The 24,814-nt window shown below is 36.3% G+C and overlaps 1 protein-coding gene across 1 annotated transcript in view; it reads right to left on the bottom strand.

Moving 5' to 3' along the window:
• Nucleotides 1–24,814, bottom strand: part of FMN1 (formin 1) — a 130,910-nt gene that overhangs the window by 57,041 nt on the left and 49,055 nt on the right. Inside the window, exons 7-9 of the mRNA XM_032213656.1 lie at nt 14,202–14,263; nt 7,693–8,436; nt 3,283–3,426 (exon numbers count right to left, since the gene is read on the bottom strand). Of these exons, the coding sequence (XP_032069547.1) occupies nt 3,283–3,426; nt 7,693–8,436; nt 14,202–14,263 (950 nt within the window). The remainder of the gene's footprint in view (nt 1–3,282; nt 3,427–7,692; nt 8,437–14,201; nt 14,264–24,814) is intronic.

The following is a 24,814-nucleotide window of genomic DNA, read 5'->3' as shown; positions in this document are numbered from 1 at the left end:
TGAATAATCGAGAGAATTAATAGAAATAAATGAATAAGTGAGAACAAATTATTGGCTGGATGTCTTTTTTCTTATTAATTAAAGGCACCTTGGAGTAAATATTTTCACATGGAAAGTTTTACCATACATCTTTCTGAAGATATACAAGTTACACAATGAATGTGACAATAGGTTAATGTCTAATAGAGGTAATTATTGTCTAAAGTAGGGTACGATTTGTATAGCACTTATTGACTTTGAAACAGATCTTTTTAAAAGAAACTTCTTAGGCTTTCATAAACTTCATTAGGCATGCCTAATATTTGAAGTAAAATCTTTCCTGAATGTACTTTTATTGTGATGCTTCTTAGGGGTGAAATTCAGCAGGTTTTGACAGGTTCTGGAGAACCGGTGAACCGGCAAATACTACCTCTGGCTGGCCCCAGGAGTGGGGAGGGAATGGGGATTTTGTAGTATCCTTCCCCTGCTACACCCACCAAGCCACAGCCACAGAACTGGTAGTAAAAAAAATTGAATTGCACCACTGATGCTTCTGCAAATCGTTAAGTATGCCCCAGAGTTAGATCAGAATGAACTCACATAGCTCTCCCCCTATATCCCATTTAAAATTGCAAATAACTATTGTGGGTTATTTTTAACATAATTTTAAAACCACAGATGTTGATTTCAGAATAACTGAAGGTCAAAAGGAAGAGCTTGTTAGAACCAAGATACAGAACTCTTGCAACGCTAACATGGTTCGGTATTGTTGTGCAAAAAAATAAATTAACAACTAAAAACAATTTCACAACAGTTATGTAACTTCATTACATAACTGTTAGCAATTAGAAGAATAATTTCCCTATATTACAGCAGCACAATAGCAATTTGTAGAAATATAACAGTATTAAAATCACATAGTCTATAAATAACTTCACATCTGAAAAACAACTTGTTACAAATCTACAGAATGCAAGTGCTGATATATAATAAACTGCCTAAAGAATATCTTTTAAGTCACGTATTAAGGAACAGGGAGTTTAGAAAATGGTTGAAATAATAAATACTTTTGAAAAATTGTGTGACATCTGGCAATAATCCTACATTATAAAAGCTGCTGAAACTCACAGCAAGGTTACACTGGTCAAATTCTGGTATAAAACGCTGATGCAGACTTCTCAAATTGTTTTTAGAAATACCATGAAATAGTAATTTATAATATTTCATAATTATGAAACAAGCAATAAACCTGATGACATTCTCTTAAAATATAAAAATGTTCCTCATTCAAAATATTGACATTCACTGTAAATGAGAACATGTGTTACTAATTATATAAAGCCAGTTAGAGGCAGAAAACCCATTATCTTCTGTCACTGATATAGTAATGGCCTGCACTAAAAAGCTGCAAATGATGGATGGAGCCTTATTTATATCATGCAGGTGACACAAATTATCCCCTTTCTTTGTACAAAGAAAGTATAATAGCCTCAGTTTGGTAATGTTAGGTTCCATAAGAGAAACTGGCATATGGCAAATAATAAACGTCTGCAAAATTGAGTTATTTAAATTTCAAAAAATATTATCTGAGAAATGTATTTGGCAATTTTCAATCAACATTTCAGGTAATAACCACACCGAAAACACATATACTTTCTCACAGCAGAAGGTGAATAGCAGATATGCTTTCTTAAGGCCTCATTACAATATATTGAGAAGGCCAGTTTTGCTTAGTGGTTAAGGCATCACGCTAGAAACGGGAGATTGTGAGTTGAAGTCCATCCTTAGACATGAAGCCAGAGGGATGACCTCGTATCAGTCACTTTCACTCAGCCCTAGGAAAGAGACAATGGCAAATCACTTCTGAAAAACTTTGCCAAGAAAACTAATACATCTTGATTTTCTGAAGCTCTCCAATTCATTATGTACTTACTGTATTTCAGCTATATCTCCTTCGCTTTTTCCTATCAAACAATTTAGTACAAACTAAAACTGTATAAACAAATGGCCATGGGTAGGAAAACAGGATCAATCGAAGATGTCAAATGATAAGACAAGTAATATGGTTTAGCATGCAGTTGAAATAGACAAGCGTATGATTTGTTTCCAGAGGGAGAGTAGAACACAGAATGGCTATGTTGACTACATTTAATTTCTGATCATGCGCTATTTAGATCCTTAGCGATTAATTTAGTGATTTAGTGATTTTATTAATATTTATAGGCCGCCCTTTTCCCTGAGGGGACTCAGGGCGGCTTACATAAAAATAGGGAAGGGAGGGTACAAGACAATAAACGCAAAACAATACATAAGAGTAAAATAGTACACAACATTCATTCATCATTCGGGTGGGGACCGATCATAATCTTTATCCCCAGGCCTGACGGGCTAGCCAGGTCTTAAGGGCTGTGCAGAAGGTCTGGACGGTGGTGAGGGTACGAATCTCCACGGGGAGATCGTTCCAAAGGGTCAGAGCTACTACTGAAAAGGCTCTCCTCCGTGTGGTTGCCAGTTGACACTGACTGGCAGATGGAACTCGGAGGAGGCCTAATCTATGCGATCTAATTGGCCGCAGGGAGGTAATTGGCAGGAGGCGGTCTCTCATATTTGTAATATCAAAACTATACATGCAGCTTGGTCTCATTATAAATTATGGCTTAGTGAATTGCCTAAATAGATCTTATTTTACAATCAAATAACCCATACGTGTGAATCCAGTTTTTATTTTAGGAAAGGTAGAATAATAGCAATCTGTTGCTATAAGTGAGAGTTCTGTGCAAAATACAGATTCGTGCTATCTAATTTTGTTTCCTTTCAAAGCAAAATAATTCATATTTAGCATCTGAACAAGATTGTAAAACATGAAACACTGTCTTTAAAATAACTTTCAATTTCTGTTGCCTGATTGGTATTAAAAGTAAAAGGAGATTCATAAATTTAGTTGGGGGCAATGCCAAAAATATCATGGCATATGTACCAAGGAAGATTTAATTTTAGGTTACAGTTATGTGAAATGAAAGGATATGGTACTAACAGTCATGTTCTTTATTTGATGGAAGTACTATTTTAAAGGGCTAATTAACAGCCTGAAACAAGTCTGAAAAAAATTAATCCCAGATGCTGGCTTTAATAAAAATTCTTGGCGAATCAGAAACAGATTACTTTTGTCCAAATTTTGTATCCCTTGGCCATAGATTTTTTTAATTTAAATGTAATTGTAATTTTTATTCTATGCTAAACTCAAAATCATTTAAAATAAAATTAGGTTTTTTTAAAAATACAGTAGTTGGAAAATAAAAATACCTTTTTTATTTTTGTTTTCTTTTCATAGGATTCAGCTAGTGCTTTTTTCTTCTCCTGAGCTGTGTCTTTTGAGAATAAGTATTCAAATTCATTTGTATCACAAAGATTGGGTTCTTCTAATGAGTCCCAAAGAGTTGGCATTGACTGTTGACTAAAATAAGACAAAAAAAGAGAAACATTCATAAATTGTCTCTTAAAGGTACAGATGTTTTGCAGATGGGTTAGATCACTTTTGAAAGAAATGTTTCATAATGCCCAACAGTTAATTCAATTGTTTGGGTATTGCATAGATTACAAATTGAAACTATATAAACAAATGGCCATGGGTAGGAAACCAGAATCATTCTAAAATGTCAAATGATAAGACAAATAATATGGTTTAGAATGTAGTTGAAATAAGACAAATGTATGAAGAACTGTATAATGCCCAACAGTTATCTCAATTGTTTTGGTATCACATAGATTACAAATATTTTTTAAAATTATTTTATGAACAAGATTTTCTTCGCTCTTCTGCCCGCTGTATATACTATTTTTTTTAAAAGTTTGGAGTAGAAATGTAACTCTTCAAAATCTTTCATTATTATAGTTGACTATGTATATCTTGCTCAGTTTAGTGTGACACATGAATTTAATTGGAATAATTCGTACAAGACCACTATGTCTTCTTCAACAAATAGTGATTAAAGGAAAGCCTGATTTAGAAATTGATCTCAGTATTTGAAACCAATCAATATTTCGCCACTATTGCTATGGATGAAACAAGATGAAGAAAACATTACACAGTTCTGCGACTAAAATGCTGTTTGATTATTTTCATCTAATTCCCATGTATTTTGATGTACTGAAAACAAATAAAATATTGAAAAAACTCCTAGACGTCATGATTTGCCACAACATGCAAAATTCTCTTCAAATTTATCAAGTCCATTTAAGATATAAAATGCCAAAAAAACCTTAAAGGGTTTGTCCGAGTTATGTAAAAACAAAAATAGCACTGTAAATCTGATGGTCAGCAATATATACACAAGCTAAGCAAGTTTTAAGTCTGTGCTTCTAATGGTAGAAGGGGTTAATCTTTCCTGAAAAGTCCAGTGGGAGGGAGACACACGGCAGATAGCAGCATCTCCAGACAGTGGCCAGCCCTGTGACGTCTCATGTACAGACACAGAGCTGCTCTCTCCTGCATGCCACACTTGTGCACAAATCATCATTAGGTTCTTGGTTCTAGGCTGTTCACACTTTTTCACCGCAATTCATGTTAGCTCATCATTCTTCAACCGTTATGTTATGGCTCTGCGAAAGTGTATTAATTCGTCAGACAGTTTCTGTTTCATCTGTGATGAATATACAGTGTTGAAGCAACAGCAGAATATTACAGACTTTGTGAAAAAAGTATACTTTGCATACTTTGGACTAAAAATTGGAGATCAAGATAAAATTTGGGTGCCTCATAAAGTGTGCAAACGGTATGTTGAGGACCTCCAAAACTGGTTCAAGGATAAGAAAAAATATTTCCGTTATGGGATTCTTATGGTATAGCGAGAGCAAAAGAACCATAGTGATGACTGTTACTTTTGTTCATGCGATGTGAAAGGTTTTAATTCCAAATGGAAGCATTCCATTTCATACCCCAATCTTCACTCAGCAATTCGTCCCATTTCCCATGGCACAGATATACCAGTACCCAAGCCCCCTGCTACCTTGGAAGAGATACCTAGCTCCGATGAAGGTGAAGTCATACCTGAACCAGATGACGAATCAAGTTCTGACTTTGAAGATGATACAAGACCAAAATTGTTTCCTCAGGAGGAGATGAACAATTTGGTAAGAGACTTGAATCTTCCCAAAGATGCCACTGAGTTACTTGGATCAAGGCTGAAAAGCAGGAGTGTCATCTTCGTGGTTCAGACATCGTGAAAAGGAGTTCGTTCCTTACTTCGCCCAGGAAGACAAGTTGGTTTATTGCATTGATTGAAGGTCTGATGGGTCAATTTAAATTCCAATATGATTCAGAACAATGGCGTCTTTTCATAGATTCTTCAAAAAGAAGTCTCAAAGCAGTTTTACTCCACAACGGTTTTTACGCTTCCATACCTGTAGGTCATTCCATACACTTGAAGAAAACCTATGAGAACTTGGAATTGGTTCTTCGTAAATTTAAATATGAAGACCATGGTTGGCAAGTGTGTGGGGACTTGAAGGTCTTGTGCATGCTGCTCGAGCAACAAGCTGGGTATACCAAATACCCTTGTTTTCTGTGTCTATGGGACAGTCGAGACCAACAAAATCACTGGACCAAGAAGAGTTGGCAGCCGAGGGTGCTAACAGTTGGTGAAAAAAATGTCCTCCGAAAAACTTTGGTACCTTCCCATAAAGTTCTTCTACCACTTCTCCACATAAAATTGGGATTGATGAAGCAATTCGTAAAATCACTTCCAAGAGATGGAGAATGCTTCAAATATTTGGTCACCAAGTTTCCATGCCTGTCGGAGGCAAAATTGAAGGAAGGTGTGTTCGTCGGACCAGACATTAGAAGGCTTATAGTTGATCAAGAGTTTGTCATGATGGATGAGGGATGATGGATCCCCAAAAAGAAGGGTGGATTGCATTTAAAGAAGTTGTACAGAAATATTTAGGCAATAACAAAGATCCTCACTACAAAAGATCGTTGGAAGAATGCTGAAAGCATTTCAAGCTTTAGGTTGCCTGATGAGTTTGAAAGTGTATTTCCTCCAGTCTCACCTTGACTACGTTCCTGAAAATTTGGGAGCTGTGAGTGAGGAATAAGGTGAACGATTCCACCAAGACATTAAAGAGATGGAAAGGAGATACCAGGGAAAATGGAGCATTACAATGATGGCAGACTACTGTTGTATGCTTCAGAGAGACATTCCAGATGCTACTCACAAGCGTAAATGCACCAAGAGGAGCCTCACAAGGAAGAACAATCGAGTTGAGTGTGTGTAGGTGAGCTCATTTCAGTTCAAAAAAGGATTTTCATAAAAATATTGTAATAAAACTTTAATTTTATAAGTCTATTTCCATTTATTTTGAAGTATTGCCTTATTTAACCTAGTTACCTAAATTGTCAGGAAACATGATGTCCTATGACAAAATGGAGGTCATTTTCGGATTCAGTGCACCAAAAAACATAAAATTACGTGGAATAACCAAAACAGCTCTCGAAAAAAATTTTTTTTGCAGACCTGTGAATTATCAGCAGAAGGAAAGGACTAATTCACAGAATACTCTAACATTGTCCACATTCATTTTGTAACATTTGTCACAAAATCTATTGCTGAATACTGAAATCTACAATTCAAAACAGTCTTCATTTTTTCATATATTTTCCATTGCCTTTTAGCAAAGGAAATTATTCCAGACAGATTGTTTTTCTCTTTTTTTTTCTGAAGAAAAAATGTTTTCTTCAGTAGTAGCAATTGACATTTTCTCTCCAGCAGGGGTCACTCAAACAACATTCTACTTATTACTAGTCTCCCCCCCCCCCCCCCAAAAAAAAAAATGATATGGTCATGGAAAGAAAGATAAGGTAAAGGGACGTCAATGTGGCAAATGGACTGATGAGATATTATTGACAAACAGTATACATGTCAATATGTCTATTACAATAAGTTGATTCGCTAAATAATTAAACTTGCTATCATATTCATACCTATAGAGTAGACTGTATGGTATTTACTTCTAAGCAGTCATCTGCAGATTGGTGCTATGGGGCATGGATATTGCTGTTCTGTGAGATTTCAACTAAGAGTAATTAGCAAGGAAATGGGAAATAGGTTTGGCATTCTATTATATCCAACATATTTTTTAAAAAAAATGTTTAAGAAAGAAATGTACGAGTGATCGCTAAGCGTAGATAAGGAAGATAATTTCTCATTCAAAATTTACTTTTAAGTGTGTTATTTGCTATTACAAAGTGTCAGATTGCACATAGATATTGGTTATAGTATTATCTTCCTTTGCTATGAATGCTTTACTCTTTTCAATAGTTCACATGCATTTAATATAGCAGCAAAATGTAAAAAAATAAAATATTGCTACAAGCTGCAAGAATACCTTTACTCTTTTCTCTGAAGTCCTTCTAAGCAACTATATCATAGGTCATCCTGAGAATACTTTATGTCAAATGGCATTGTTGTGTAAGCCACAAGTATAGGTCTGATCAAGAAAACTATAGGAGTTATGTGGAAAAATATTTGATAACACGAAGCAGTGTAAACAAATTTTCAAATTTCTCTTAATCTATTTGACTATTTCTCATAATTTTGCCTCTTGTTCACTTTTTTTTTGGTAAATTGCACACCCATGCACACATATGTATTTATGTATTATGTAAGTATGTGGCTATACAATATACCCATACCTTCTACATATAAGCAAGAAGACATAACTGTACCTGTTATCTGATATTTGGATTCTGTTCCAGTAGAGCGGTCTCATGGGACAAGAGGGTTCAACTGTGGGTTTTCGAGGACCTTGACTCATTGAAGAAAAATTAGAGCCAAGTGGCAGTGGCGGCGGCGGTGGAGGTCCTGTTCCTGTTGGAGGCGGCCCTGGTGGGGGAGGTAGAGATGGCTGATGAACACCAAAAGCTAAAGGAAGCGGTAGTGGTGGTGCTGGCGGCGGCGGCGGCGGTGGTTGGGCAGAACTTAAGCTTGTTGGCAATAGTGGTGGCTGTGGTGGGATTAAATCAGATAGCGAGAAAGGAAGAGGAGGTGGAGGAGGAGGAGGAGGAGGAGGTGGCGGCACTGTTTGGTCCAACTTTGAAAAAACATTTCCTGAGGTTTGGCCAGTACTGCATATTTCCTTATGATCAACTGAAGCCAAAACACTGTTATTCAAATAGGGTTTGGAAAGTTTCTTTGGAATTTTCTGATTATTTTTTGGTGTCCGTGTTTCATCTTCATTTGGCTTTATAAAAGTTTCTCTATCTGTCTGGATGCATACATTTCTGTATGTTTTTGGTGGGTTGTCATCTTCAGTGGATACACAGGCATCCTTTGCTTCTTCACCTTGCTTGTACAACTTATTTTCCAGTTCATTTTTTAAATATAGAATGTGTTCCTCAAGCTTTGTTATTGATAGAGCATGTTCTCCTCGAATACGAAAGACTTCGAGTTCAAACTCAGACTGTGAAAAAATATTGAAAAGTCAATGTATAAATCATTGTGAAGCTTTACCTGATTTATTGTGCATACGATAAATGGTGCTTTACAGTGGTCTCCCCCAAGCTACTGTTTTCCAGGCATGTCAGAATTAAATTTCTCCCCCTACAGCAAAAGAACATTCTTGACAAGAGAGTTTGCCCAATGTAACTGGACGATACCAGACTTCAGGAAGTTAATCTGCGCTATTAATCGCTCTTTGTCTTATGAACTTATGATAAGTAAAATGCCATGGTGTGTTAGTTAGATTATTGTGCTCTGTCTACAAAAACAGGTGTATTTTCAGCAACATATTTACACAGGCAAAATGTAGTCTTCTTATTAATTTTACAGCTTTCCTTAAGCAGCATCTTGGCAGCATATGATTTATTGAGCTTTCTGCTTTGTTTTCCCCCCTTAAAATGTGGGAGTTTATTCATATACTGATCATTCTAGGATACAATATCTGTACATCATAATTTTGGTACGAACAGTCCCTTATGCTACCTTCTGACTGTAGGGAAAAAAATAACAACTTTTAGTTTGCATCATTTCTACTTTCCTTGAAACCAAAACAAAAATGTTGCATACTACTTCATAAGAAAAAAAAGAGGCTTTGAAGTAAACTCTTATATCCTTTACCAGACATTCTTCTTTGCAGGAAAAGGGTAAAGGGGAATTCTCAGACTATATCAAAAGTTATCAGAAATAATTTTCTCTGAAGATCAAAGACCATTAGAGAATCATAGAAACATTATGAAGACCATTCTCTACATCTTGGAGCATATCACATTGTTTCTACTTAGTCAGTCATGAACTGGAAGAAAAACCAATAGTCTGTATGAAAAAATTTAGGTTGCCTAAATTCATAATACTTATATAATACAATATATGCCTTCCATGATAAGTAAATATAGTATAAATCTGCAGCCATGCTAGCAGCTGATCTTTCTCTTTGGTAATAATAAAAATTCTACTGACATTTATCTCAAGCATGTAAAGTATACTAAGAAATATTAGGCATAGTGCAGCAGTTTATAACCAGTAATAATATTATTAGAGCACTATAGGAATTACAGGACAAATGCAGCTGATAATGACATATTTTCTTAAGAATTTCCCCTGTATTCCCTATGGATTTTAGAGATGCATAGAATATATTGCAATAATCATTTATTCTGTGCTTCTACAAACACAGTTATCGCAGACCTGAAAATTATTACACATGGAAAGTCTGATTCAGGGCAAGTCACCTTTACACATATATGTGCATTTTTCCTTCCAAAATCAAAGGACAAGTAAGCAAAATATTAAGTAAAATGTTATTGTTACATAAGTAACAAGTTGTCAAACATTAATGGGATGCAAGAATAAAGGTTCTGATCCAGAAAGGATTATCAAACCAAGGTTAGGAAAATCTTTAAATTATCTTCTGGTCTGGGACATCAAGCAGAAGTGATACTTTCTCTCCTCTAGCCATCCAGTAAATTGGTAAAAAGATTGAATTTCAAATAATAATAATAACAAATCACAAAGCAACTATTTTTTTCTTTCTATTACAAAGGGCCACTGCTTAGCTCCACTCATATACCGAGCTGATATCTATTGACATACTAGCTTCTTGGGAAGAACACTTATGTATATGAAGGCCAATACCAGCTAAAGAACTGGCAGTTGTGATTTCATGTTGATGTTATAATAATTTACTAAACTCGCATGCTGTTCAACTCTCAACAACTCTGGGAAGCTTCCAACAATCAATAAATTTGAGCTATTAGAAATACTTTGGATTCTAATAATTTTGTGGCATCAAACCATGTTGCCTCCCAATAAACAACTGATAATAGCCAAAAAGGGGTTCAATATCCTTCCATGTAAAACTTAGTGGGATACGTTACAGGATGTTTTCAAATTATGGATTATGTGTCGCCAGTGAATTATGGGGAAATGGAAAGCATGATTGGAAGCGGACTCTGCCATAGAACAGGAATAACGTTTGGAATAAGAAAAAGGAAGCATTATTGAATTTTTGTTGTGATTGATGTCAGAACATGTTCCCACTTAGCCCAGAGTTCTGAGTCCAGTTCTGCATGCGCAAGGCTCATGGCTTGTGCACCCACAGCTGGATTGCTGTCAAAAATTGTTCTTGCTCTGCCTATGCAGTAGCTGCACAAGAAAGAAGCTAGCTTATCCAAGCAAAGCAAAGAGGAAAGCCCAGCACACACAAATCTAATAAAGATTCCGGCTTAGCATTTCAATACTTTCTCATGCTCTGCCAATTTGTCCAAGTAAAAGCCCAAGGCAACTTTTGAGAGTGCTCTTGCCTTTCATACAAGCCAATGAAGTAAGCATTTTCTATGGCTGCTGTTCTAAACAGTGAATAATGATCCAAACAAATGTGGACTGAATGAGAAGTGATAGCGGCTGTTTCCAAAATAAAACCCATATTATGGGAATTTGAGCCTCTTTTCTGTCTTGCAAAAAATTATGTCAGTGTTGTTGTTGTGTGTGTATTCCAAGTGGGACTGTGCACACAGCTTCCAGATGCTAGCATCTTGTTGATCCAAACTGCTGAAAATCAACCATGCAAAAGCCAAAGTTATTATATTTACCAGCTAGCATGCCAATCACCCCACATTTGGAAAATTGACAACTGCCCTATAAAGGCATTTAAATATCTACACATTTATTTCCAATCATCTTCTTCCTAGAAATTTACCAATTCAAAACTTTTTCAGTAATTAAGACACATAACCAATAGTGTAGCTAATATCTAACCTTGAACAAATATTTTGAATATGTTGAAATATAATACACTGATATACATATTTTATAACAGGCAGAGGGAAGTGGTGTTTTTAGAACCCCCAATGAATTCACAATGTTAGAAATTAGCTAGGGACTCTTAGCCTGAACTAACTTTGTGTTATCATCCTAAGAGGCCTTTAGAATGTCTTGAATTTTGATGTGGTGTAACTTATCTCTTCTTTGGACACAGCTTTTCTTCTACTTTTAGTCCTAACAGTGGTAAGTAGATCTCTTACTTCTCCTAACACCTTGTTCTGCCATTAGCAATATATTGCTTTAGCAGGTGGAAGTGACTCATGCTTTATCATGCCTCCCTCCTATTACTGCCTAACAAGACTTTGTGTTTTGCAAAGTAAATAAACAAATGGGTGTGCTTGAGTAACCAGACCTGAGCTGTAAAACATGATACAGCAACAAAATGCAGCTTTTTATAGCCCAATCCTTCATATGTATATTTGAAAGCAAAAGTACTATACACATGCATGTTTTATAGTACTTAATCTCAAGTAAGTTTTACAGAAGAACATTTGGTAAAGTTTATTTCATAAACTTTAGAAGAAGTATAAGGTGGCACAGTATTCTTTCGTATTCTATGATACTTTGCCACCTCACTCTGACTCTTGTTACTTGCCCATGGGCAATTTTCTGGTCGAATACAGGAAGTCCTCAACTTACAAGCATTTGTTTAATGATCGTCCGAAGTTACAATGACACTGTAAAAAGTGACCTATGATCCGTTCTCATACTTATGACCATTGCAGCATCTCCATGGTCACAGGATTAAAAATTGGGCGCTTGGCAACCACAAGTATTTACAATGGTTACAGTGTCTCCAGATCATGTGATCACCATTTGCTACCTTCCCAACTGACTTCCAACAAGCAAAGTGCAAGTGTGTGTGTGGGAATTCATTTAATGACCACATAGTTAACAACTACAAATCAAATCATAAAATTGACCACTTAACAATCACCATACTCATAAATGGATATTCTAGTCCCAATTGTGGTTTTAAGTCAGACTACCTTTACTATAAATTCAATACTTAGTTCTAACATTTATACATTGAATTTTTGAATTTTAGGATCCTGACTTACCTTACTGTTAAATTTGAAGACTGCTTATAATAATAAATTAGTATTTATTAATCTATTATATTAATTTAAGTAAATATTAATTAGTATTAACTATTAACATTAAAATAAAAAGACATATTATAAAAACAGAAAAGTATATGATTATCTCACTCTCTGAGATGTTCCAGAAAATGATGGTTTTATTTACCAAAGAATTAAATTTGTAATTCTCTTAAAGAATTTAATGAAAGTGCACCCTAATTCTTAATCCAGTTGCTCACTTCATAGAAATGTTATTTCTTTTCACTTTCTTTTGAAGAGGTCACTATGATAACTACGTTATCCCGAAAATAAGACCGGGTCTTATATTAATTTTTACTCTAAAAGACTTATTTTCTGGTTAGATCTTATTTTAGGGAATATGGTACTAAATGTGTCCATCTGGCTGACAATTTTAACTGGAACTTATTTTTGGGATATTATATTATGAGCATCCTGAAAAATCATGCAAAGGTTTATTTTCCACTTGGGTCTTATTTTCAGGGAAACGCGGTAACACTGAGCTTTGCTTTGCAATTAGTTGCTCATATTCAATAAATTCATTTGAGTATTTGTATTTAAGTTCTGAATTTTCCACCCCATTAGGATGCAAAATATATAGCCAGAGGCTAGAGGCCTGGACATAGTGTAAGACAATCACTGCAAAGTGCTGTGTAAAAAACATTCTACAAAGCGTTAATATTTCTAAGATAGGAGAAAACAGGAAGCAACTAACTTTGTAACATCTTTTCTCTACCAGCAAAAGAAAGAGATGCGTAACTGACCTCTAGTGGATATTTTTTTTAAATGAATTTTTATAAGGTTTGCTGGTATGTAACAGGCAAGGAACCCCGTCGTTCTCCAGATGTTGTTGGACTAATCTTCCATCAGATGCAGCCAACATAGTCAATGGTTAGGAATCATGAGGACCGATCCAACACCATCTGGAGAATCATAAGGTCCTAACCATTTTGCTTTAAATGTCTCGGAGGATGAGTTGACCTTGCGAAGTTTGTATTATCCAGAAACTGAGAAATCAACGGGAAATAGGTAGAGACCCAGGTAGTTTTGGACTCACAGCATAATTCAATGCAGCACAGTTCAATGAAAACATTTAAGTACAATTAGAAAAAGGATATTATCAACAAAGATTCCAAAAAAGCTTATGTACAGATCAGGTGTCCTGGATATAAATGCAAAACACAAAGACATATTCTTCTGTTTTCATTTAACTTACTCTTATGGTGGAAATATTTACTAATTAAGGAAAATAGAATAATAGAAATATTACTTTTTGTAAATGTAAATATTTATTCTGTATCCTTTTCTTTTCAGATCAGACAAGTGTCTGAAGCAATGGATCATTTTAACTGATATATATTGTTACCAAATAACACAAAAAATGAAGATTCTTGCATACCAGACTTTAAATCCTTGTTACTGAAAACCCAATTGTAGTAAATAGTTAACAAAAAAATTCCATATATATTAACCTAAAACTCATATTTTTCCTAATCTTTAAATACCAGGATGGTTCTTTTAAGCTAAATGAAGTAAACAGTTCAGCATAAATGACAGGACTGATTGATGATTGATTTATATTATCCTGTGGTCTCTCTAATAGTTAAAAAAAATTGGCATTCACAGAGGTCTACTATGTCTCTAAGGAAGTGTAATTTGAGACTCTTTAAAATTCTTACAACATTCGAAGATGAAAAATATTTTCAATACAGAAGATGCCTAATAAGAACATTCAACAAATTTATATAAAATTTTGACAGTGGAAGAGGAAATATTTTTCTAGAAATAAATGCCCAAGAATACTTACTTTTAGTTTCTCAATTTCATCCTTATGTTCCCTTTTTAACTGCAAAATCGCAGCATGGTACTCTATAAAAAGTGAAATAATATGTCAGACCAATGTTACAAAGGTTTTTGAGATGCCAGCACAAATATCAAAGGAACTACCATATCTGATATCATACAGCTTTTCCTGGCTGCAATGCAGTAAATGCTGAAGTGGAAACTGTAAAATACATTGAAACACACCCACTAAAGTTGATTATATTTTGTTAAAATAAATTATTTTGTTTTTCACTTTGTATTAATATTAATATTTTATTTATTTTATTTATATCTTATTGCTTTTTAATTAATAACAAAAAACAGCAAAACACAAAAATTATAGTGATGGTGTTGCATTCATTTGCAAAAAGAAGAAAAAAATACATAAAAGTGTAAGAAAACAGTGAAAAAAATAACAAAAACAGAAAGAAAGAAAAAGAAACATATATGGCTTCCAGGGTAATATAAGCATTTCCATTTTTTTGATAATGTCTAGAAAGTAAGCAAAAATGAATACATGGGTCAGTATGTATTGAATGAGTGAATGAATAGTACTCATTAGTAGAAATTAATGGGTAGCTGAAACACCTATAAAGGTATTCAGAAAAGCTACTTCAAATAGAGTATCTTAAGAAAGCAGACAGGCACTGAATGAGGCCATTGCTGTTCAGACCTCCCATAAAACCGTTAGCCTGGTTTCAGTCAGAACAATGTGTGGACTCTTGTGGATGTGCAGATGAATATTGTAGTTAGTGTGTGGTTGATTCTTTAGTGCTTACCCACTTCCTGAAATGTGAATTTTTAAAAATAATCCAGAAAATGTATTAGAGATGAAACATAGGAAGAGGGAGGCCATATATTTATAATAAACAAAACAAAAAGTTGCTCGGTTTCAGGCGGACTTGGACTCCAACCCTGCAGAACCAGCCGAGGCACTAGGGGATAATCTGGTAGATCATTGCTGGATTGAGTTTCAGGCTGTTGCCCCTGAGGACGTGGACAAGGCCATGAGAGCTGTAGGTGCCTCCACATGCGTGCTGGACCCGTGCCCCTCCTGGCTGGCTGTCAACAGCAGGGAGGTGACACGGGGCTGGATCCAGGCAGTTGTTACCGCCTCCCTTCGGGAGGGGGTCTTTCCCCCCGCTCTTAAGGCGGCGGTGGTGAGACCTCTCCTGAAGAAACCATCCTTGGATCCAGCCGTTTTAAACAACTATCGTCCAGTCTCCAACCTCACCTTTGTGGGGAAGGTTGTTGAGAAGGTGGTGGCCTTTCAGCTCTAGCGGTCCTTGGAGGAAGCTAGTTATCTTGATCCATTCCAGTCTGGCTTCAGGCCCGGCTACAGCACAGAAACCGCTTTGGTCGCATTGACTGATGATCTCTGGAGAGCCAGGGATGGAGGCCATGCCTCCATCCTGGTACTCCTGGACCTCTCGGCGGCTTTCGATACCATCGACCATGGTATCCTTCTGCGACGACTGCGGGAGGTGGGGGTGGGAGGCACTGTTCTACGGTGGTTCTCCTCTTACCTCTCAGACAGGTCGCAGTCGGTGTTAGTCGGAGGGCAGAGATCGACCCCTAGACCCCTAACATATGGGGTGCTGCAGGGCTCGGTCCTGTCCCCCCTACTCTTTAATATCTACATGAAACCGCTGGGCAAGATCATTCGACGGCACGGGATAAAATACCACCAGTATGCGGACGATACTCAGTTGTATCTGTCCGCCCCGTGCCAACTCAATGAAGCGATGGACGTGATGAGTCAGGGCCTTGAGGCTGTTAGAGACTGGATGGGGGTTAACAAGCTTGTGCTCAATCCGGATAAGACCGAGTGGCTGCTGTGCTTCCTTCCCACTAATTGGCCAAGTGTTCCATCTCTCAGGCTGGGGGGTCAATACTTTTGAACACCATTTGTCAGCTGTGACCAGGGGGGCATTTGCCCAGGTTCGCCTGGTGCACCAGTTGCGTCCCTACCTGAACCGGGAGGCTCTCACAACAGTCACTCGTGCCCTTGTGACCTCTAGGCTGGAATACTGCAATGTGCTCTACATGGGGCTGCCCTTGAAGAGTATTCGGCGACTTCAGCTAGTCCAGAATGCGGCCGCGCGAGCGATTGTGGGTGCACCTCGTTTCACCCACATAACACCTATCCTCCGCGAGCTGCACTGGCTACCTGTTGATTTCCGGATACGCTTCAAGGTGCTAGTTGTCACCTATAAAGCCCTTCATGGTATTGGATCTGGGTACTTGAGAGACCGCCTACTGCCAATTACCTCCACTCGACCAATTAGATCCCACAGGTTAGGCCTCCTCTGAGTTCCATCAGCCAGTCAATGTCGACTGGCAACTACGCGGAGGAGAGCCTTCTCTGTGGCAGCTCCGACCCTATGGAACGAACTCCCCATGGAGATTCGTACCCTCACCACCCTCCAGACCTTCCGCATAGCACTTAAAACCTGGCTGTCCCGACAGGCCTGGGGCTAAAGACCTTCACCGTACCCGAATTGTATGAATGTTGTGCTTTTAATGATGTATTGTCCTATATGTAACTCGGTTTGTCTCCCCCTCCCCTTGAATTGTGAGCCGCCCTGAGTCCCCTTGGGGAAAAGGGCGGCATACAAATATTAATAAATACAAATACAAATAAATACAAAACAATGACTTCTAAAACACAAAAAGGCAATATGGAATGGAAAGTGTATTGATATATGTACATATATTCTATAACTCCTAACCTGATGAAAAGAAAAAAAACTTAAGATGATGAAAGAAATGGGAAAAAAAGAATGAAGTGACAGTTAATCTATACATACATATCATAATAAAAACATACTTATGAAAATGCACATGGAATTGTCCCTTGTCGACTATCTGAGATATTCTTTCATAACCTAGATAGCTATATATGAAGGTCCCACTTTCTCACTTCAATAACTCACAAACACCCTAAAATAGCATTTCCCAAAATATAGCTATTAGCTTTAATAAATTGGTTGCTATTTAATATAAATTCAATATACTTATTCAGTAAATTATATTGGAGTCATAGTGGATAGATTGCTGAAAGACCTAGCAACAATAAATAAAAATTCACAGCAAATTCAATTAAATAATGTAAAATTGGATACAGCACTAGTATGCCCACATCAAACAAATGATCATAGACAAAATAGAATTATAAAAAATTGCCAGATTTTCTCTAAAGAAAATAAAACTCTGAAGTGTGTGTGTATGTATGTATATACATATGTGTATGTATGAGAGTTTGTCTGTCTGTTTTTCTGTCTTTCTTCCTGTCTATGTATGTATGTATGTATGTATGTATGTATCTATCTATCTATCTATCTATCTATCTATCTATCTATCTATCTATCTATCTATAATCTGTGTGTACATGTGACACACACACACAAACAAACAGAGTATGCAGTACACACACACACAAACACATAAACACAGAAGTACAATAAACTGTTGCTATCCCAAGTACTAATAAATGTTACCATTTCCTCCTCAGTCTTATTTAAGAAAGGTGTATTCTTCCTTCTCTGTTAAAGTTTGTACATATTGTCATAAATTCATGACCTAAAGGAACTCTTTTTTTCTACAACTGGTTTTTATTCAGATGAAGAATATATTTCTATGAGATTAAATGAATGTGATACAAAAGTGAAATTCTACATCTTCTGTTTCTTGAATAGCATGTCTATTATTACACATAAGAGGCTGGATGTTGAGGTGCTTTCTTCATGAATGGAGGGCTATTAAATTTATAGACAGAACTGTAATCCAGAAGTCAATATAATTGTGGAAATGATAGTTTTTAGTGACTTCCTCCTCCCCTTGCCACCATCTCCTAAAGTTGGCTACTGGGAAAGTTGTCAGTTTCCTAGGCATTGTTGTAGCATTGGGGGGGGGGGGATATAATTGGCAGCTATGAATTCATTTAGCTCTTGATTAAAGGGATGGGAGGACTGACCCATGGACTACCCAGCTCTTATATTTGCCAAGGGCTCTCCTTCTCCTTTTTCTTCCTTTTGCTCCAAGGAAAAGGGAGGAAGATGTGAAGGAATGAGGAGCCAAGATAGCGTCTGACTGAGAGTTCCATTGAAGCAATGTGGGTTGAAGCAAAACTAGTTCCCACAGCAATTTTTTTTTTGACTCTGCAGCTTGGTCCACAGCCTCTCAACCCTAAGCAGGCAAGACTGTTGTGAAAACAGAGGATTATGAGATTGTAGGGTCAGGGCCATAAGGAACACAAGCCACTATTGAGAGAAATATAGCTTTTTAAGGGTAGATCAAACTCCCGATTTCATTGATTCTTATTAAAGGGATAAAACAAGACAAAAGGCAACAAAGAAGCAAGACAACTAATAGAAAAATACAAACAAGCAAGCAAGCAAGCAAATGCTAAAAATAGCTATATTGTATATATTAAAATGGGTATGCATGCACATAACAAGATAAATCATGTAGACTATGCCAAGAAAGACAGGAAAATTGGCTTCATTTTTCCTGTCATCTTATCTTACAAAAGAAGTAAGACTATTTCCAGAGTATACAGTTTGAGCATTTTTCTAGTAAAAAAAAAATCCTAAAAAACCCCGTAAGGTATTTTGATCTATGCAAACAAACAACTTCCTCCACGAAATGAATCGACACAAAACAAAAAATAAAACAAAAGGTCACTTCCTGATTGTAAGCTAAATGTAACTTCCAATATCTTGAAATTTCTTCTTTTCTTCTTCTCTCAGGTATATTTCTTATACTAAACTACACATATTAGGTGAGTAGTCAAATTAAATATATCCAACAGTGAAAAAATAAATCTATGCCCATTGAAATAAACAGTATATATCAGCAGTCCATGGTAATGAACTGCTGATATCTACTGTTTATTTTAATGAGACCCCCCCCCCCCAATGGCAAGGAAAAAAACTTTAAGCAATCTGTTACATTTATTGTTATTAAAGATACACCCTCTCATCCAATTTTATTAGTTTATTTTTTTACTTAAAAATCATAACTTGGACACAATTTTCTTATCAAGCAGGCCTATTATTGTCCTAGATCAATATGGCTTTTATAGAATTCATATACATGGTCCTGACATCAGATAGACAGTGCCTTTATTAAACATCAGCTTGGCACAGACAAAACCCATGGATTATATCTTTTATCAACCCAGTTGTGTCTCCTTAAGAGATACCAAGTGAGCTAATCTCTTATACAAAGCACTTCTATTTCAATCCAACAGGCCAGAACAAAAAACTGAAACATAAGAAAAAAGCCAAGAAAACTGAACTGCTGCTAAAAGTGTTGAATTTAAGACTCTATCAGCACCCGATATAGTTGGACAACTGAATACCGGTCATACAAAACTTGCTGACCATATTAGTTCTAGATCTCTTGTAAGGTTACTGGGACTGGGAAGATGTCTTAGAAGAATGCTGCACTAATTGCAATTTGGGAAAAGAAATAAAAAAAAATAGCAAAGCACAGATTGAGATTCTGTTATTGCTTGTGCCCATTAATAAACTTGCTGAGAAGGCACCAATGTGCAAGTGGTTGGTCCAGAAGATACTTGGATGGGGGACTGATTCAAGAACTGAAGCTACTTGTGATGACAGTTCTCCAAATGCCATTATGCCAATCAAAAGAAAGCTCATGAGTTTGTTTAACTGGCTGAGTTAGAATTTAAGCCGATTTTATTGCTGGTAATTCTGCTGAAAGGTACATGCTAATTTTAGATCTTTATAAGATTTAAATATTGGAAAGATTCCTTTATAAATAAAACTGTGTTATATGACAAACATACATTTTTTATCTGATTTCAGATGAAGACTCACATATTTGTTTTTAGATAAGACAGCAGAAGCTCAGTATTTGTTGCACATTAAATAACAGCTAAGCTCAGATGATAAACGAGAAACTGTGCGGATATATTTGCCTTTGATAAGTATATTATTCAGGATTATCACATTTAAAGCAGGCTGGAAGTATTCTTGAGAAATCTTTCAAAACAAATACTTCAATCCTTCTTGTAAATTAGATTAATAGAAGAGAAGGAAGACCAGGGCATTATATTATAAACCAATCTATATATGCAAGAATTGGCTGCAGGATTCTGCGAAGAAACATGAGGGTTACAGTACAGAACCTCACTGAAAAATCTGTTTTACAGCAATTTTGGAAATGAGAATTGCAATTTCATAGTGCGGAATACCTTACAGATGTTCAAAGGTTTTGCAGAGTTATTATTAAATCTTGACTGACTTAATTAAGAACTTATTATCTGCCAACATGGTTACCATTGTGCTTCATGATTCAAAGCTGTAGGAAGAAGGAAATGGGATTTGATTGTCATTCCTTTTATCATCTCGACCACCTCAAGTAAAACCACCTCAGTAAAACCTCCTCCTGAAGGAACCAGATAAAGCAGTGTTCTTCTTCCACCTCCCTAAGAGCTTCACTGGTGGAAGGCAGAGCTAGAAGAAAAGCTTCTTCTTCCACAACACACAGCTGTTAAAACAAAGGAAGTGGCTCTTTACAACAAGGGTGGGGAATCTTTTGGGACCCACAGGCTGCCAGTACTTGCTTGCTTCTTAGAATTATTTCTCATAATTCCGTCAGGATCTCAAGGCAGGACACAAAGTCACTTTCCGGGAGATGGGTGGCCAGAAAACTCTGATTAATAAATAAAATAAATAGTGCTCTTTCCTACCATAACAACCTTGTGAAGGAGGTTGACCTGAGAGAGAATGATTGCCCAATAGTCACTCATTGAGGCTTCATGACTTTGGGTGAAGTTGAGACTGGATCTCCCTAGTATTAGTCAAACACCCTAGCTCACACATCATAGTAGTGCGGAAAAATGAAACAGAGGCTCTACACAGGCATTTTCTCCATATTTACTTGAGAACACACAAGCCGACACACCCTCCTGTGATATCAGTATAGCTGAGACTGCTAGATTGAGGTAAAACCTGCTCCTCCACGCGCTTGTCTATTTCCTCCTCACTTACCAGCATTGAAAACTGCTAATTTTGGAGAAAGCCCAGGAGCCATAAAGTCATCAGTGCAGCAAGTATTAAGAAGTCTTGTAGGAAAGTACTAATAACTACAGTGTGCAATGCTCAAAGTTTAGCACTGAGAGAAGTCTGCTTTGCTGGGCCTTGAAAAAAATAAGTAGTCTTTTAAATATAGATCGCAGGGGCAGCCAATGCAACACTTGGAAGTAGGGGATGAACAGAGAGAGACTGGGAACATTTCTCAATATGTCTTTGTTTTGAAGGTACAGTGCTATCCTTTTATAAAATGTTTCCATTTACCACAGTTACTCTGCCTTACCACAGTTTCTAAGTAAAATACTGTATTTGGAGAGGCAATAACATCTGAAGAGGCCTTCTTTATTTATTTTCTATTTATACAGCCAGACTGCTCACCAAAGTAATCCTAGGTGGTGAATGAAATGTAAAATTCACAACAATATTAATAAACAAAAAAATGTAATACAAAAGAAATGGCAGCTAGCAGCAGCCAGCCTCTTAAAAGAAAATAATAAACTGGACCTCACTATCAGTAACCACACAAATATTTATAATACAAACTTTAAAAAAATTATAGACCTCGGAACTTTATTCTCAGGGATAAAATCAAATGAAAGGAGAATAATAGAAAAAATTGATGGCAAGGGTAAAGTTTAAAGGTATCTTCCCATCTCAGTTTAACTTTCACATTCATCTTTATATTGAAGATGTTAGATATATTTTCAATATTCCTCAAGTTTTTGATTTAGGCACTAGGTGTCAGTAGTTTATGCTTTGTTAAAATCCAACTGCATGGTTAAAAACATTGACTTGAATTATTTCTATTAAAGCTTTGATAAAGTTTTGCTTTGCAAACCAACAAAGGTGCATCAACAAAGGTGAACTGTACATGGTACAATGTCCAACATTTTGGAACATTTTTCTTCTTCTAACAAATGCAAAAGGCTAAAGTGAAAGTCAGAATACAGGCATAGAAAAGATCTACTTAGGAATACTTTAAATGTATTTGAATAAATCATTTGCAAGTATGAAGACAATAAAAAGGCTGACAGAAGAGAAGGTGGCCAACTACTATCACTGAAATACAAGCATCATATTACAACTCAAAGTAGTAATTACTGACAGAGAATACAAATGATATGTTGAAAGAGATGGAAAAACTAACTACAACAGAGCACATAGTTACTGTAACCACAATATATTAATTTATCATTTAATCCAGGCAATTGAAAATGCTTCCAACTGTTCTAGAATTAGTCATTCGAGCATTCTAGATTTATCTGTGATGTGTACAATTCGTGATTAGAACTAGTGAGTATGAGCAAAAAAAATGTCATGGTAAATTCAGTATCATTTCCAGAACAGAGGCTTCAATATATACATAAAATATAGACCAACAGACAAGACTCTTTACAGAAATTTAAACATTTTAAGAAAGTTTGGAAGAATGATTGCACCTTACTCTCCCAAACTATGCATCCTAGTATCAAGTAATTATAATTCAGCAAACAGGTCAATAAAAAGGTAATAAAATTCTGTTATATTAGGACGTCATGAAATCAAGAAAAGAAGATTGAAAAATAAATCTTATTTTCTAGGTGGCAGTTGAAAGGTTTTCCATTGGAAGTGCATCCAACGGTACTTTGCTGAATCAGATTTTTGCAAAGTAGAACTCATATTTTCAATTTTGTAATGTACTGATGATATCGAAACCATAGTTATATCGTAGTTCTGTTCCACAGTTACATATCATCTTTGCATATGTAAAAGTCCCAGGTTCAATCCCTCTAATATGCAGTATAAGATTCTCAGGCAGAAATGCTGAGGAATCCATTCTGACTACATCTTGAAAGCTATAGCTTCTGTAACTTAGAAAATATTAATTTTTCTGGATTACACTAGTAGATTAATGTCCATGTCTCTTACATGTTTTCCAATCAAACATTCTTACATTCTGTATTCCTACATATTCCTCAATGAAACAGTGTTTTAGTTCTGAAATATATTTCCAAGAACCTACGTGGGTCTCTGGAAAATACCTTAAGAGCTACAGAGAAGGCTTTTATTTGGCAACAGATACATATATTTAGAACAGAACAGAGTAATAGACTTGGAAGAGACCTTGGAGGTCTTCTAGTCCAACCCCCTGCTCAGGCAGGAAACCCTATACTATTTCAGACAAATTGTTATCCAGTCTCTTCTTAAAAGCGTTCAGTTTTTGAGCATTCACAATTTCTGGAGGTAGGTTGTTCCACTTATTAATTATTCTAACTTCCTCCTTAGTTCTAGGCTGCTTCTGTCCTTGATTAGTTTCCATCCATTTCTTCTTGTCCTGCCTCCAGGTGCTTTGGAGAAAAGGTTGACTCCCTCTTCTTTGTGGCAACACTAAGATATTGGAATACCACTATCATGTCACCCCTTGTCCTTCTTTTCATTAAACTAGAAACGCTCAATTCCAGCAACTGTTCTTTATATGTTTTAGTGTAAACATCTTTGTGGGTCTTCTCTGCACAGGATATTTCCCATTCCCTGATATGGTAGGGAAATTTACTCTTCCATATACTGTACTCTTCCAGGTATAGTCTGTCTGTCTGTCTGTCCGCCCATCTGTCCATTCATCTATCCATCCATCCATCCATCCATCCATCCATCCATCCATCCATCCATCTATCTCAATGTCTCCTTTGAGTCAATCATATCCATTACTGGCAATAAATACAAAAAATGTTCCCTGTTGCCTTCTAGGATAAGTTTACAACTTTCCTGTCTAGACTACAGCTCTGGTATTTTTTCATCCAAACACTAAGCAGAGCTGACCTTATTTCCTCTCTAAATCCAAACAACCCTAGGTATGCCATATTAAGTCTGTATAAACTTTCTAAAAATCAACACCAGCCACTGAATTGGCATAGGTTCAATTACTGTGAATTAAAAGGTTTCAAGCAACACATACTTGCAGATAACAATGGAACTCTGCGCTTCCAACAGTCTAAAGCAGTATTTCTCAAACTCAGCAAGTGGAATTCATTGCTGGCTGGGGAGTTCTGGGAGTTGAAATTCATGCATCTTAGACTTGCTGAGGTTGAGAAACATTGCTTTAAAGTTTCTAATCTGTCTTCATGGACAGCTCTACATACACTATTAGTATACAATATTAATAACAATCAAGGAACAGAAGTAGTTAGATGATGGAATCTTTCTGAAATTAAAAATCGCTGGAGACCAGTATCTCAACAAGCCAGTACAACAAAAGCAAAACAAGGTTAACAACAAATACAAAGAATGACTAAGATGCAGTTACTGGCAGCTGGGCATAGTTCAATGATTTTTAGTATTGGAGATTGTGGAACTTCAAGGTTTGGTAAGTTTGGCACTTTGCTATTCGAGTTTAATTTTGTAAAGATTACAAAAACAATTCAGGCAACATGTTATTCCTATAGATACTGAGCTTTTCATTAAAAAATACAGGAAGATAATTTTGCATAAATGCAAATCAGTCAAAATAAACCTTTTCCTGAGTTTCTACCTAGTTTATCTCTAAATACTCAAC

Source organism: Thamnophis elegans, chromosome 1 (genome assembly GCF_009769535.1).
Source record: "Thamnophis elegans isolate rThaEle1 chromosome 1, rThaEle1.pri, whole genome shotgun sequence".
Lineage (NCBI taxonomy): Eukaryota > Metazoa > Chordata > Lepidosauria > Squamata > Colubridae > Thamnophis > Thamnophis elegans.
The sequence above is the reverse complement of the archived record's forward strand: the minus strand, read 5'-3'. Positions and strand labels throughout refer to the sequence as shown.